Raw genomic sequence first — 16398 nt, forward strand, 5'->3', positions numbered from 1 at the left:
TCATCCACTAGTGATGTGTAAGCTGCAAAGTCTGAAATAAACCGTCTCTTCATGTAACTTCCTAGATACTTTTGAGTATTTTTTCTTGCAAAGTCCGTGAATTAAAGTGTTGAAGGTAATATCATCTGGCACTAAGCCTCTGTCAATCATTGTTTTCAAAAGCATGTTTCCCTTCCGTGTCTGGCCTTTCTTGCAAAGTCCACTGATACAAGCATTATAATGGATTACACCAGGCACCGCTCCACCATGGTGCATCTCCTTGAATAGATTCAAAGCCATGTCTAATTCATCATTTTTGCAACGCCCATCAATAACCATTGTGTTGGTTGCATCATCAGGCATGAAACCTGCCTTCAACATCTTGTGCAACATGCTGTGTGCATCTAGAACTTTTTGTTGCCTGGTAAGTCCAGTTATCAGAGCAGTGTAACAAACATTATCCATCTTCATACCTCTCATAACCGTCTTGTTTCGAATCTCAAGAGCCTTTTCCAAATTACTCCATCAACTAAGATAGTATAAGTGATCTTGTCAAGTACGAACCCTGTATTTACCATAAGATCCAGGAATCTCCTAAACTTCCTTTAACTTTCTTGCCCTGCAGAGCCCATGGACGAGTGTATTGTATGCAACCACATCAAATGTTATTCCTCGTTTTACCATTTCATCATGCAGTTTCAAGGCAGTTTCAGTTGTGCCCAACTTACTGTGTGCATTGATCAATGTTGTAAAAATGACACTATCTGGGATCACACCCCTTCCTTTCATCTCCTCGAACAACTTACACACTTCCTCCAACCTGCCTTCCTTGCAATGCCCATTAATCAAAGTGCTGTAAGTCACAATATTAGGGCAAATGCCCTGTTTTAACGATCTCTTATTTGGGCCTTCTTACAGTGCCCACTAATCGAAGCATTGAAAGTCACCAAATTAGGAGAAAGGCCACTCTTCCCCAGTTCGTCAAACAAACTACTTGCTTCTCCCAGCTTCCCATCCTTACAAAGACAATTAATAGTCATGTTTAATGTATGGACATTGGGACATACATATTCTACCATTTTATTAAATAACTCCCAAGCAAAATTAGTAGATTTAGACTTGAGAAAGCCACCGACAATGGCAATGCAGGTCTGCAAGGAAAGCACAACCTTGTGTTTTTTTGATAAACCTTAAACACTGAATGGCATCTGGGATCATTCCACTCCGTGTTATATATACATTAGCATATTATAAACTGCAGGGGTGGTATGTTTTCTGGGGATCTGTGTTCCTCTAAGTACCTGGAAAACAGAAGCAGCTGAACGGCGTCCCTTCCTGGAGACTATGACTTCCAGCAGAGACCGTGCTTGCAGGAACATCCTGGCCTGGCACAGAGCATGAATCATAGTACAATGGGATTGAAACGTATGTCTAAAACACTACTGCTGCCCTGCCCAGTTGAAAAATTCAGCAAGCAAGCAACTTTCAATTGCCATCCAAGTAACCAAGTGTTACTTGGATCACATGATCGGTAGTCAATCTGTGAGAATTTTTTTAAGAGTCTAAACTGGGTTCTTCCTTTGGTGCCATTTTGAGCTTCTGGGCTATTTCTGTGTTATCATTCTTAAGATTTGTGGGTGAGGTAGGATGGACAACGGGGAAACGCGAAATGGTTTTATTAGTTGCTATGCTTTTATAATATCATCGGTGGACATAGGAGAGGTTGACCAAAAGGGCCGACGTGTTACTTTTTATGATCATCAGGATATGGTTTAGACAGGATTGTTTGTAAGAAGACGAATGATTTCATAGCAGAATATATATAAATACCATTGAGAACTTGCACAGAAACTCAGATTCAGAAAATAACTCTTCAACTGAAGGACATGTTGGGTTGCAGAGTAGAGTTGACAACGTGGGGTGGTTTCTGCAATAAGACCAGCAACTCCAAGAACTGTGTGATTTAGGAACTTTCCCATTCTTGCTGTGAAGGCTGGACAGATTAGTGATTTTAGTGGAAAGTCCGTGGGAACAATCACCACAATCCAACTTCTTATAAGTCCAGATCTTCCAAAATCACAATGATTGAGATCTTGGCAGAAGGGAAGAATCTCACTTTTCATTCTACTGCATTAGAGAAGCTAGAATGTTGACTACTGTGGCACAAATTAAGGATGAAGGACTTGGTAGATTTAATAACCCTGAGTGGATTGTGATAAAAGCTACTTTATCTTTCATGAAGGTGGAGAATTTTGTTACATCGCTTGCACCTTGAAGATTGAAGATGGGCAATGCAAAAAGGTGAACAAGAATGGAAATGGTAATTGGTATTTTGAAATATGTGATAAGAGTTTCCCTAATGCGATTACAGATATCTGTTTGAATTTCATGTGCAAGACCATATTGCTTTGACTTGAATACTGCTTTTGAAGAAGCAGAAGAAAACAATGATGGGTGTTATGGCAAAGGAATAATGCATAATGAAGTATGAAGAATGAGATGATGTTAAGTTTGCAGGCATTATATGAAAAGTCCTTTTTAATAAATAGATATTTAAAGTGAAAGAAGAGACTTATAATGATCACCAAAGAGTTAAGTGCATTGTCATAAAAACAAAAAAAATTTGATTATTCATCTGAAAGCAAGGTTTATTGGATTCAACTGTTAAGCTCTAGCTTTTGTAATATTCAATTCTTGGGATCTATAATGAAGAGTTAACAAATAGTTAATGCTTTTTAATTTTTATTGGCAAGTAACAAACTAATAAATAGCTCTTACTAGGGTTTGAAGCCATTCTATTCATTATTTGTTTTATATAATTTGGAAAATGAAAAAAATGCATGTATTTCTTGTTAAATAAACTCATTCAATCCTATTGTATTCATATTTTAATGAACTAGCAATTCACAAGGTGAGAGCTCCAAGTGAATTGAAGTGCCAGGGGCATTTCAAGTAGGCAAGGAGACTTTTGTAGTGGTCTCCCAAAGTCGAAATTGGTTTGTACCCTAGGAATCAATCCAAAAACTTATATAGAGGGCTATGGTTGGTTGGCTAGCCATGTGTCAGGAGTGGTCCAAGGTGGTCCAAGGTGGAGGAAGAAGAGTAACCTTACCCTCTAGGCTTTAGGAAAGCTAGAGGTTCTACATGGATTTTAGGGGTGAAGAAGAGTAGCCCCACCCATTCACGGGAGAACATCACTACAAAGTGCTTGTACTGTCTATAGGCGAAGGGTCATGGTGGAGAGATCCAAGGAGGCCTAGAATAGCCTTCAAATAGCAAGGTGTTCAAAGCGAGTGCAACAAGAGTAGTGTAGTGTGAAGCAGTAGAGTAGTAGAGCAACTTGGAGTCCATGTTCAGGGAGGAAGCCTCGGTCTTGTACTGGGTAAGTCATCACAGGCTCACGAGAGAGGGGTGCATCAGCTAGTGTAGTGTTGAGTTCCAAAGAGACAGGGTCTTGAAGGTTTGGAGTCTATATGCAAAGCTACAACAAAGGGTGAGGTGCAAAGCAATGCACTAGTGTTTCAAGAGTGGACGTGAACCTAAGGGTGAGAACTTGTATTGAGTGCTCGGGGTAGTGACCGATAACATAGTTGGAATTGATTGTAGACCACGAGCCATTTTCTCATTATTAATAAAGCTATTTGTTTGCCCAAAAAATGTGTGTTCAATTGTGAAGTGTTTTGCAGTTTATTGTTGTGTACAAATGGTGTGTGTAGGTTTTGGAGCTTGGGAGTTTGCTTGGAGGCGTAGTTTGGGTTCTTGGATGCACTTGGGTCTCACAGACAAGTGAAGAAAAGATTGTTGGTGTTGCATAGGAAGTCTAGCCCTCTGACACATATCTACTATAGATTCAACCCTCCCCTACAACCCTTCATCTTTTGGGGCACCAATTTCAATGAACATCGATGAGAGCAAGCCTTAGCAGGGTGGGAGTTTGTCAAAGAGTTGTTGGAGTAACCAAAAGCAGTATAAGTGAAGGTAAGGGGAGCATCAATTGTCGACACCATGACCAAGAAATGAAGCAAAGAATAGGAGATAGTAGATCGTCTAGTCTTTTGGGATATAGTATGTCAAATTTATATGTTGAAAATGTTGTGAATTTTTGTTTAATGTGAATGGAGAAAAAGGAATGTTTTTTGAAATGTGTGTATTAAGATCTTTTTTGCTAAATGTAGAATATAACTCCAATGTAAAATTTCATCTTTAGTAATTTAATATGATGGGTGTAGACCCCAAGTCTGCTATTTTAGAAAAATATAATGTTGATTTTGAAGTGGAATAATAGATGAAATAGCTGCCTCTATAATGATATCTCTCAATGTTTTATATATATATATATATATGTATGTATATGTATGCTAGTTATTAATGTGTTGCATAAATTAATGATTGTAAACAATGATGAACCTACCATGGAACTATTAACAAAGTTAGCAATGTTTTCAAATTAATAAGGATAACCATCTATAAACAAATAATCATGTGTTCGCATCTTTTTTCTAGTATACATGTCATACTTAAGAGATGTCACATTTGAACTTACAATGTTCGAGAACAAGTCGAACTTATACTCCACCAAATGTGTCCCATCTTGGAACTAATTTTCTACACTTAAAAATGGTAAAATACTAACAACATGCTTAACTATGCTATTTGTACCTACGTTTACTTTACTCAAAAAATTCAGATTCAAATTTCATTTTTCAATGATCAATGATGCATAACATATTTATATCCCCAAAAAGAGGTTTTCTCATTAGCATTGGGAAGAGGCTTATTTGAAGCTCAAATTTGATATCTTATAATTACATGTATTTTAATACAAGTATTTTACATTATTTGGATTTTCATAGCCTCCTTCATCCTTCAAATTATAATTTATGTACTCAATTTGTTATTCTTGCCTAAGTGATTTTTTCATAATTTTAGAGTTCTTATCCCTTATGTGATTAATTTATACTTGTTATATTTTGAACTACTCTCAAAATTGATAGATCATTTGGAAGTTTGTAATCTCCTTTACTCTTTAATCTATAATTTATATACTTAATTTGTTATCCTTTCTCAAGGCATTTTCCCACAACTTTAAAGTTCATATCTATTATGTAATTAATTTATACTTGTCATATTTGAAATTGCTCTCAAACTTGATTTACCTTTACATCATTTGAAAGTTCGTAGTCTCCTTTACACCTTTAAACTATAATTTATATACTCACTTTTCTATTCTTTCGCAAGACATTTTCTTGCAACTTTAGAGTTCCTATCCCTTATGCGATTAATTTGTACTTAACATGTTTTTAAATTACTCTCAAACTTGATATGTCTTATAATTACATGTATCTTAATAAAAACATTTTACATCATTTGGAAGATTGTAGTCTCCTTTACCTTTTAAATTATAATTTATACACTCAATTTGTTACCTTCCCAAGACATTTTCCCACAAATTTAGAGTTCCTACTTCTCATATGATTAATTTGTCGTATATCAAACTACTAGATACTTGATTGAGAAGGTTTGGGATAAACAAGGACGAGAGGTGTTTTGCTGTTTTGTTGACTTCAAGAAAGCTTTTGATACAATACCTAGAAGCAAATTGTGGAGTAGAATGGAAGAATTGAAAATTTCAAAACAATACAAGACTATTGTCCATAGGTTGTATGACCAAATTTGGGGCAAAATTCAATCCAAACATAGATTTTAAGAATGTTTTGGAAGTGATAGTGGGGTCAAGCAAGCATGCCCATTATCCCCTACTTTATTTGGGATATGCATTGACAAATTAGAGGAGTGGATAGACAAGTTTGGTGGTGGAGGGATTTACTTGACCAATTATGTTATAAAGTTGCTTCCTTATACTGACGATCTTATTTTAATGACAAAAACAACACAAGATTTGTGGGAACATTTAAAAGCTCTAGAGCTATTTTGTTATGAGGTGGAGATGTAGGCGACCACTAGCAAAACTAAGTTCATGATTTTTATCTTGAAGAGTAAAAAGGTTCATAGGGAATTCATTTTTGAAGGTAGCCCTTTACAAGGGGTCAATGAATATAAGTATCTCGACCTTGATTTCCACAACAAACTTAGCTAGGAAACACGTAGAGCAAAAAGGATACAAGGGGGATTGAAAGCTTTATACTCATTGCAAAATAGATGTCGAAGAGTTGAGCTATAGGACTGGAAGACTTAAAAAACTCTTTTTGGGCTTCCAGTGGTTCCAATGGTACTATACGGATGTGAAGTATGAGGTAGCAACACTTCAACAAGAAAGTGGAGACGGATAGAGAGATTGCAAAAACATTTAATCACAAATAGCCTTAAGATTAAATCAACTATTCTGTATGAGATTATCTTTGTGGAGGTTGAAGCTTTCCTTGTTGAAGCGTTAGCTATGTTCTGGTTCTTAAGTTATCTAAGAAGATTAGATAACATGGAGACTCATCTTAATCCAAAAATAGCAGCTGGAGAGAAATTAGATAGAAGGAAGGACACGTGGATGAAATAAAACATCAAATGGATGAATAAGTGGGGTATTAGCAGAAGTGGATGTCCAAATAACAATGGGAAAATAAAAAAGTATAGGTAAGGATAACTCAAAGAGAGCATGTGGAAAGGGTTGCTTGAGAGGAAAAAAGAATACTATATCAAATATGTCAATCCTTCATATGACCATACACAAAAGACCTACATAGGAATATAAACAAAATGGAAAGCAAAAATGTTGATCACTTAGATAAGAACTAGTTTGCACCAACTTAGATGTGAAACCAGAAGATGGATGATTCTCAAAGAAGAGTGGGTAGACAAAAGGTGTAGTTATTTCACTCAAGAAGTGGTGAAGATAGAATCGCATTACATCATGGAGTGTTTAGCTTACAAGAATATCCAGATTAATTATATTGAGACATTAAAAGTGAACAACTTGAGTAATCTATTTGAAGAAGCAAATATAATAAGAGTTATAGATTGTTTGGTCAAGAAACACAATAGAAGATCCAAGATGTAGAAGGAAAAGGAAATTTAGGCATGGTGTTTTGGGTTGTGCATGCTTTTCTTTGCTAGCTACCTGTGGGTCCCATAGGCTGCTTGGCCTCGTGGATATGATTAAAATAATTTATTCATTCAAGGCCTCATAAATATGTTGATGGAAAACAAGAAATAAAATTATATGAAGATTCTAACTAATCAAAAGTGTCAAGAATAAAACTTGGTTGCATCAACCACTACTTACTACTAACACCATGCATCATTTTCTATATCTTGCCCCCCATGTGAACCTCTTGTACATATATTTTGTACATTTAAAAGAGGACAATAGCAATAACATCTACATATTACATGTAAAAATTACCTTCCATATTTTCTTATGGATTTTTTTTTTTAATAGCTTGCATTGATAAACATAACATTATGTCAAATGTACATTTAAAAAAAAAATGCTTCACTCTGCTTCCACTGCTCTCAACGGCTCTCCTCCACATGGTTTTTTGAAACCCTCTATTGTAGTGGTCGCCCCTATCCTTGTGGCTTCCTATGCTACCTTTCTTGTGCCTCTGTCTGTTGGGGAGTGCCCTCCTGGTGATGTTGTGGATCCCCTCCTTGGTGTTGACGTTGTGTTTGGTGATGTGGGCGATATTGTTGTTGTGGGTGTTAGAGTATTCGGGTATTTACTTGATTAATTAAACAATATTTGTTTAATTATTTAAGTTCCCTTTATCTCTTTTACACTCAAGCTAACTTTAGGTGCATTAATTATTATGTGCAAGCTTAGGTTTTCCTTTTTAGGGTTTCTTGACCTATTAGAGGTTATTCTTTTCATTGTATTGTAAGGATTATCACAATACACATTTTGTGAATATTGAGCTCTCTTTTTTAGCATATTTTCTGTGTATTTGTTCCTTCTGTGATTTGCTTCCTTGCTTCTCCTTGTAACAGTTTTTTCAGCTTGCAGAGATCATTTGGGCTCCTGTGGTGTTGTATTTTCTCAACTCTAATATGGTATTAGAGCTTCAGATCTGCAACTATTTGTTCTTGTTTTGAGAATTTTTGCATTGGAAGCAGATCTAGGGGTTTCAAAAAGTTTTTTAATGTACTTAGGGATTTTTTTTTGGAGCACTTTGGGCCTAAACGGACCTCACCATCGTGCTCAGAAGGCCCGAAAACCCTTATGGTCATATTAAACTTGACCTTTTTTGGTTCCTAAGCCTCTGGGAGTATTTTTCTCCAAATCCATGTCATATGACCCTGACACGCAGTTCGAAAAAAATTCAAAAAAATAATATTTTTGCCTTTTTACGGCATGCAAGCTGAATTTTTTGATTTAAAAAAAAAAAAATCTTCAAAAAATAATAATCAAAAAGCAAGAAGGACTGAAAAAGCCTCCAAACAAGAATGTTCCAAAAAGATAAGAACAAGAGAAGATTAGAATAATCACTGAAGCATGAAGAACCTGCAAACATTGTCGAAGAATAACTGTTGATATGAAGAACCTCCACTGAAATAGAAAATGACCAGGAAGAGAAGACCGTGATCTGTATGAGTGCCCTCAAATGACACTACTCAAATTAGAAGGCAAACAAAGGTAAACAACTGAACTCGAAGATACAGATGGTATGAGAAACCAAAACCTGAAGAGTTGATCAATCGAACCATGAAAACATTAGAACCAATATTCATCTATTGAAGCAGATCTGCGGGTGACCATGAAACCAACGACAAAGGGACTACCTTATGGGAACAAGGAAACCATAAGGAAAAGTAATCTACTACTATGTAGGAGTTTGTAAGACCCTTGAAGGCAATGAAGTATGCACCATTAGGGTTTGTTAGAGTTGAGAAAATACAAAACCACAAGAGCCCAAATGATCTCTACAAGCCTTGATTAATTAAACAATATTTGTTTAATTATTTAAGTTCCCTTTATCTCTTTTACACTTAAGCTAACTTTATGTGCATAATAATTAATTCTTTTATTAATTATTATGTGCAAGCCTAGGTTTTCCTTTTTAGGGTTTCTTGACCTATTAGAGGTTATTATTTTCATTGTATTGTAAGGGTTATCACATTACACATTTTGTGAATATTGAGCTCTCTCTTTTTGAGCATATTTTCTGTGTATTTGTTCCTTCTTTGATTTACTTCCTTGCTTCTCCTTGTAAGGATTATCACGCCTTGTTGCTGGGATCCAAATTTGCCTTCATCATGTAGTTGCATTTTTTGCTTCATGCATTTAGTTTTTTAGCTACTCCCTAAGTTCATCTTAAGGGGGGGTGTTCGAGTTATATTGTATTAGCTAATAATTATTTATTTAATTATTAGTCTATTAAACTCTACGCTTAAGCTAAACTTAGGCATTTAAATAATTATTAAATACCTACAATATTATTTAAATGCCTAAGTTTAGCTTAAACGTAGAGTTTAATAGACTAATAATTAAATAAATAATTATTAGCTAATACAAGATAACTCTAACACCCCCCCTTAAGATGAACTTAGGGAGTAGCTAAAAAACTAAATGCATGAAGCAAAAAATGCAACTACATGATGAAGGCAAATATGGGTCCCAACAACAAGGCCTGATCAGGTACTCAAATACAACCAAATCTCTATGAACCAGAGAAATAAAGAAAACCACGCAGGAACAAAACTCTACTCCAAACAGAGATGAAAAAAGCAAGAAGGAGGACTGAAAAAGCCTCCAAACAAGAATGTTCCAAAAAGATAGGAACAAGAGAAGATCAGAAGAATCACTGAAGCATGAAGAACCTGCAAACATTGTTGAAGAATAACTGCTGATCTGAAGAACCTCCACTGAAATAGAACATGACCAGGAAGAGAAGACTGTGATTTGTATGAGTGCCCTCAAATGACACTACTCGAATCAGAAGGCAAACAAAGACAAACAACTGAACTCGAAGATACAGATGGCATGAGAAACCAAAACCTGAAAAGTTGATCAATCGAACCACGAAAGCATTATAACCAACAAGACAAACCTCCCCATAATGCTGAAAAAAGGGAGAGGGACAAGTACACTGAAAAGAACGGCCAACAAGAACTGCACGATGAAGAATCAAGAACATCGAAGGCGCAAAGAAAATACATAGTGTCGTGGAAGGAACACTCACTTGACACACAACATGAGGCGAATGTTGTGGAAGGAATACTGACTGAACAAAGGTAGATGGCAAACAAAAGACAAACATCAACCCCCTCATGGCACTTTAAAAGTAGTGCATGGACAATAAGGCACAAGATGTGCAAGATCCCAAGTAAACAATGCATGATGGCATTTTATCTTAGTGAGTTTGCATAAATAAAATGCTACAATGATAAGAAGACTGGAAAAAGAAAGAAGAACCAAAACTAAGACATCCTACTCAGAGAAGAGATCCTAGGACTCGAAATAACCAAGATATCCACCAGAGTGCTGAAAAGCAAAAATCTGAATAAAATGTTCTTGAAATAGAATTTGGAAAGAAAACCCATATGGCTAGAAAGTATACAGAACAAACTTTCCAACAATATAAAGTTTTCAAAAAATGGAGTTCGGATGCTCACGTTATGTCTCCTAGAGTACAAAAAGGAATTTCTGGATTTGATAGCAAAAACCACCATCAAAAAAGAAAAATCAGAAGATCAAACCTCTAGATCTAGAGAGAGCTCAGAAAGAGCTTTCCGACGATATAAAGTTTTTGAAAAAGCACCTCCGTATGACCAAGTTATGGCCAAAAGAAAAACCTCTCTTTTAGGGCATAAAAAGGGTTTTAAAAAAATGTCTTTTTTTTTTTAACGAAAATTTTCTGACGCATTTGCAGGTATAGCCGTACGGATTTTTGTGCCTTGTAAAGCGTGCCAATGAAAAATCATGGCCCAGATGCACTTGTCACCGTAATAGGTCAAATTATATATCAAAATGATTGGAAACGCCCTTCGGAAGCCAACAATGAGATCTTTTTTTGCCCAAACTGCTCTAATTTTTTTTAATGATTTCTTTGACGAATTTCAAATTTTCATGATTTGGTGTTGGGCAAGCTGTGGGCTTGGGGAGATCACTCTCTCTTTATCAAACCCTGGACAACTTCCTTTAACCCCCTCACTGAACCACTTAATTGACATTGACATTTCCAAGACCTAGGGATGTGGTTCTTATGGTTGGGGATAGGCCTTGGACTCAATCGTTGGATTATGAGGGCCTTCCCTTTCACTACCGAAGGTGCTTCTCTATGAGTCACTTAGGTTTGAATTGTTTTCTCTCTCGCCACAAAAGCTCTACTACTTGGTGGAAGGACGCTATTATTGATCACTTAACAATCAATGTTGTTGACTCTAATGACTCCTCATAGGTGGATGACTCCTCTCGGGTTGAGGTTGTGCCTCTTACCGCTATTGAAGCTCTTATTGAACCCCTCGGTGCTACTGACTTGGCCTCCTCTAGCCTTGAGGCTCCTACACCTACTACTCCCGTTCTACAATGTCGATTGACTCCAACCAAATTTGCTCCTAATGTTGTTCTATAGCAACAGTCTGTTGATGTTCTACAACAGTAGTCGGTTGTCGGTGCTAACTGTAACTCTCTGGGGCTCTCCCCGCCCTTTCCTTCTTTTGATGGTCTTAATGATAGTATTGCCTAGATCGTGGTTTGTCGCGGGTGGAAGGGAAAGTCTTCCCTCCTCCCCCAAACCCCTTTTTGTCTTGGCTCGGATGATTCTACCCATCCTTGAGGTGGGTTTTGGTTGTTGCAGGTTTGATAGGTTCTTTTCACCTATCTAACCTTGGTTCCTCCGGGGTTAGTACTCATGTTTTTTTGTTTCTTTTTACTGCCTATGGGATGTTGTTTTAAGGGTCAACACCCTTGTCTACTGTTAATGTGATGTTGATAGTATTTGACTATGTTAAGGGTCAGTGCCCTGGTTAATGCTGCTTTACTAATAAAAAATATTATGTCAAGATTTAAGGACCCTTATATTTAAAATATTACAATGTGTAGAAGTGATCATGTTTTTAGAAATTTGTTATAAAATAATAGATTTGTCAAATAAATAATATAAATTAGATTAGAGTTTCCATATAAATTCAAAGCAACACTATTTAATTAAATAGTTGATTATTTGTTTAATTTTTTTTACAATGTGATCTAATTTTAATTATGATAATTGATTTAGTAAAATGGTATTTGGAAAAATAAACTAGCTACGTAATAAATTAAATATTTCAAACAAGTTTAGTTAAACCCTCTTCAATCAAAGATCTACAAAATATATATTCTAAATTGTGAATTGTATGGTGAATACATGAAAAAAAAGGAAGCTATATAAATATGATATATGGTACGTGAAAATCTAACAAAATTTTATATAAAATTGCATTGGTCAAATAAATCTTGTTTGACATAGGTTTGATGCCAACACTTATGCAAGTCAAGCACATAAGTGGCAGGGAACTAAGGCTAACAAAATAGCATATGCATAATGTGATGTTGAATGTGATATGAACTTAACATTAAAAGGCACAAACTAACACAACGTTGATTCATGTGGCGTAAGAAGCCATTTTTTTACCAAATTTGGTGGTTTTGACCAAGCATTATTATAATTCAATGTAGTGTGTGCTAGCAAAAAAGGCTTATGAATATGTAATATATCTTGAATAAACAATAAAAAATGCATGATGGTAAATGCGATGCTAATTTGTTGAAATTCAGTATATTAACATTTGTTGGTTCCTCTAGTAGCTTTATACCATGTAAGGAGATTCTAGTGTGGGTTGGCTCCAATTAGTGAAAAAGGTACATTTGTCATTGTAGAAGCCCAAGATGTGATTTTGATTAGAATTATCCTTTGACACATGGGTTTGTAGATATACAAAATGAGAAACACACAAACTCTTACATGACAAATGATTCAATGGTTTATCTTACACTTTAGCAATAAAATAAATATTTTTTTCTTATGACTTGTCGACTACTTTGTCTAATATTTTTTTACTTGAAGAAGTTTAACTAAATCTCCTTAGATTGTAAGGGGTATGTTGGGAAACTCATTGATCATCCTTCACCCCTACTTCTAGGGTAAATGCCAACAGGGTAAGTATAATGTGATGATCATTGAGGTTTAGGGAACCTAGCTCCCTTAAATTTCCTTACAAACTCCTTATTTAACTTCATTTATGTTGCATGCATGTCCATTATCTCGACTTGATGATTTTTGATTCAAGAAGGTTTATGTAAGTAGATGAACTTGAAATATGTAGTATCATTATCTTTCAATGTCTTGATTTTCTCCAAATTTTATACTATTATAATGCTAAGAGGATGCTAACTATCGATGGTGCACAGAAAGGTTGGATGTGCTAGTACCCATTTAAAACATTCCCTAGGTTGGTTAGTAGAGGGCCCACAAACATAATTTTAAGAGTTGTTGGATGGTCCAAATAAGACCTTGCAATAACTCAATTTGGTGGTGTAGACACCCAAAATTGTCCAGTCTAATTAATTTTATTTATTTAATTATCTAAGCTTAATTCTTCCATTAATTAAATAAATCTTTATTTATTTAATTAATTCATTTATCCTCTTCTAGCCTTATTTCTCATTTAAATAAATACATTTATTTATTTAAATTATCCTTTTCCTAAATTAAACAAATATCTTATTTATTTAATTGATCTCACTCCTCCTATTAATTAAATAAATCTTTATTTATTTAATTAATTCATTAACCTTTTCTGCCCATGACACATGCCATTCATCTCTTAATTCATACACTACCTACCCCTTTCATTATTTTATTATTTCGTTTACCTACCCTCTAATCATAGCCGACCTCCTTTTACACCTCTCAATCTTATCCCTCCATTTCATATAGTGTCTTCTATATAAGGAGATGCTTCCTTCATTATCAAACCCCCCCGTTGACTACTTGACTACACTACGCTTTTGAACATAGACGATCCTACTTACAACCACATTTCCGTTCTTTGTTGAGCTTTTGTGCACACATAAAATCTGAGAGCAAACATATCAAGCAAGATCAATGGAGATAGGAAGAATGGAGATCCAAACCCTATTGGACATGTGATGGTATAATTTTTGTGATTTCATTTGATTTGCATTGTCTTAGGTAATCTTCATATGTTATGGTGGATCTTTGTTGTTGTTAGGCTAGGGTTTTGTGGTTGAATTCATTTAGCCTTTCAATATCGTTATTATTGTTATCCATTTTCACCATATACATTTTGGCACGCCTCGTGAGACATGTATTTTTGTTAGATCTGTGTTTTTTGTAGATTTTTCTAACCCTATATTGTTGTTTTGTAAAATAATTTGGAGAATAATCTTGTGCAGCTAGAGCTTTGGACACAAAATCAAGATCTTGGAGAGATTTGATCATATCTCACAAACGGCTTGGAAATTTTGCACCAAATTTTTTTTGCAGGTTGAAGAAAGTATCAGAAGCTCTCAATCTAAAATTCAAAATTTTTGGAGCACATTTTCATTTTCTATGAATTTTTTATTATTTTTAATAAAAAATTAATTTTGAGAGCAAATGAGAGAATTTTTCGGATTTTCTTACATTTTTGGAAATTTCTCATAATTATACACAGGATCTGTTCTTTGTGATTTTAATTTTGATGCAAAATATTTCCCTAAAAATCGGATCTTTAAAAATTAAGGTTTTTCCTTATTTTGATCATATCTCACAAACGGCTTCGAATTTTGGCATCAAATTTTTTTTACAGATCAGGAAAAGTATCAGAAGGATTCAATAAAAATTTCAAATTTTTTGGATCATTTGTTCAATTTATATGAATTTTTTATGAGTTTTCATAAAAAATTAATTTTGAGAGCAAATTAGCGAATTTTTTGGATTTTCTTATATTTTTGGAAATCTCTTAGAATTATACACAAGATATGTTGTTTGTGATTTTAAATTTGATGCAAAATAATTCCTAAAAAATCAGATCTTTGAAAATTAGGGTTTTGCATTATTTTACTCATATCTCAGAAACTGCTTGGATTTGTTGCAGAAATTTTTTTATGCAGGTTTGGAAGACCATCAGGACTCTCCAGTAAAAATTTCAGATTTTTTGGATCGATTTTGCATTTTATATGAATTTTTTATGATTTTTCATAAAAAAATTTTTTTTGGAGCAAATTAGCAAATTTTTTGGATTTTCTTACATTTCTAGAAATCTCTTGAAATTTTACAGGTGTTCTTTTTTTTATGATGAATGAGATCTTTGAATTGGTCAACAAAATACATTGTTGAAGGCCCCTATTTCACAAAGTCTTTTGGATCTAAAATTTACCTAATTTGTGTGCTTGCAGGAAGGGGTGATTATTTCAAACAATCCAAACTACTAATAAATCTTTGTTGTAGGTCCTTGGCAAGGGTTTTTGAATTTTTATTGTGTGCCTTGTTTTCATAGACTAGCAAACACTTCAATTGGTGCACTAAAATTGAATCATTGTCTTCTGTGTCTTGAGCAATAGGCTCTTTTTGTTTAATCTTTAGAGGGTCTGTCTTCTCGTGTGGTCATTAGGACTACTAGTGAGAAGAGAACGACCCAAGTCGTAGCGAGGAAAACCCACCTCTTCCGAACCACTATAAACAACTGTATTCATGGTGAAAACTATGGATAACGTGTGCTGATTAGTTCATACCGACACTATGTCTCCCCATAAACCAGTTTGATCAAGTTTATTTGATCAGTTGTAGGGTGTAACCCCTACCGGCTGGGAGCCTTCTGTATTTACAGAGCTGAAAGTGCCGCATGTATGGCCACACGAGCGGATGCCCTTACTAGCACCTTTTTGTTTTAGAAGCCAAAATCCTTCTAGTTGTTGAGGCAGGAGGTCGGACCTCTGGTAGCGGCCCACACACATATGGTTCTTAGTAGAGATGCAAAGTTCACCACGGGGAGTTTTCGTGGGGACTAATGCTTGGCTGACCCGAGAAGTGAGTGTCGAGGGTGGAGCCAGTGAGGTCAAGCATCTAAGTATCCGCTCTGAATAGCGTAGCCTCAGGGGTAAAACCTCATGTGGGATCAACAACTATTGTCTTGGCCAGCCATAAGAATTGTGCTTGACTTATTTTAAACAGTCAAAACATTCAAGACCAAACAGCAAAACATTGTCTCTTTTGTGTCTTCAAGTGTATGCAAAACATTTTTACATCAAACAACACACTTTTCTTGGAGTCATTTTGAGTCTAAACACTTGCAAACATTGAGTGCTCATCAACATTGTGTCCTCTTGTCACGAAAAACAGTCAAACATTCAGATTTGGTCACAACCAACAACTTCACAAATTGGAAAATTTTTACAGTCCAGCAAACAAGAGCAATTAGTTTCGGAATTCTTGAGCTTCCTAGGTTGTTTCTCTAGGTTTTCATCTAGCATTCAACTTGTCT

General features: G+C 35.3%; 1 protein-coding gene across 1 annotated transcript; it reads right to left on the reverse strand.

The window, feature by feature from the left end:
- On the reverse strand, positions 1 to 2102 carry LOC131030592 (putative pentatricopeptide repeat-containing protein At1g09680). The gene is made up of 5 exons (XM_059210520.1): positions 1810 to 2102; positions 1281 to 1359; positions 927 to 995; positions 598 to 807; positions 1 to 486 (listed from the first exon to the last, which is right to left on the reverse strand). Exons 1-5 carry the CDS (start codon positions 2100 to 2102, stop codon positions 1 to 3), a joined length of 1137 nt encoding a protein of 378 aa, XP_059066503.1.
- Between the last annotated feature and the right edge of the window lie 14296 nt (positions 2103 to 16398).

Source organism: Cryptomeria japonica, chromosome 8 (genome assembly GCF_030272615.1).
Source record: "Cryptomeria japonica chromosome 8, Sugi_1.0, whole genome shotgun sequence".
NCBI classification, from domain to species: Eukaryota; Viridiplantae; Streptophyta; class Pinopsida; order Cupressales; family Cupressaceae; genus Cryptomeria; species Cryptomeria japonica.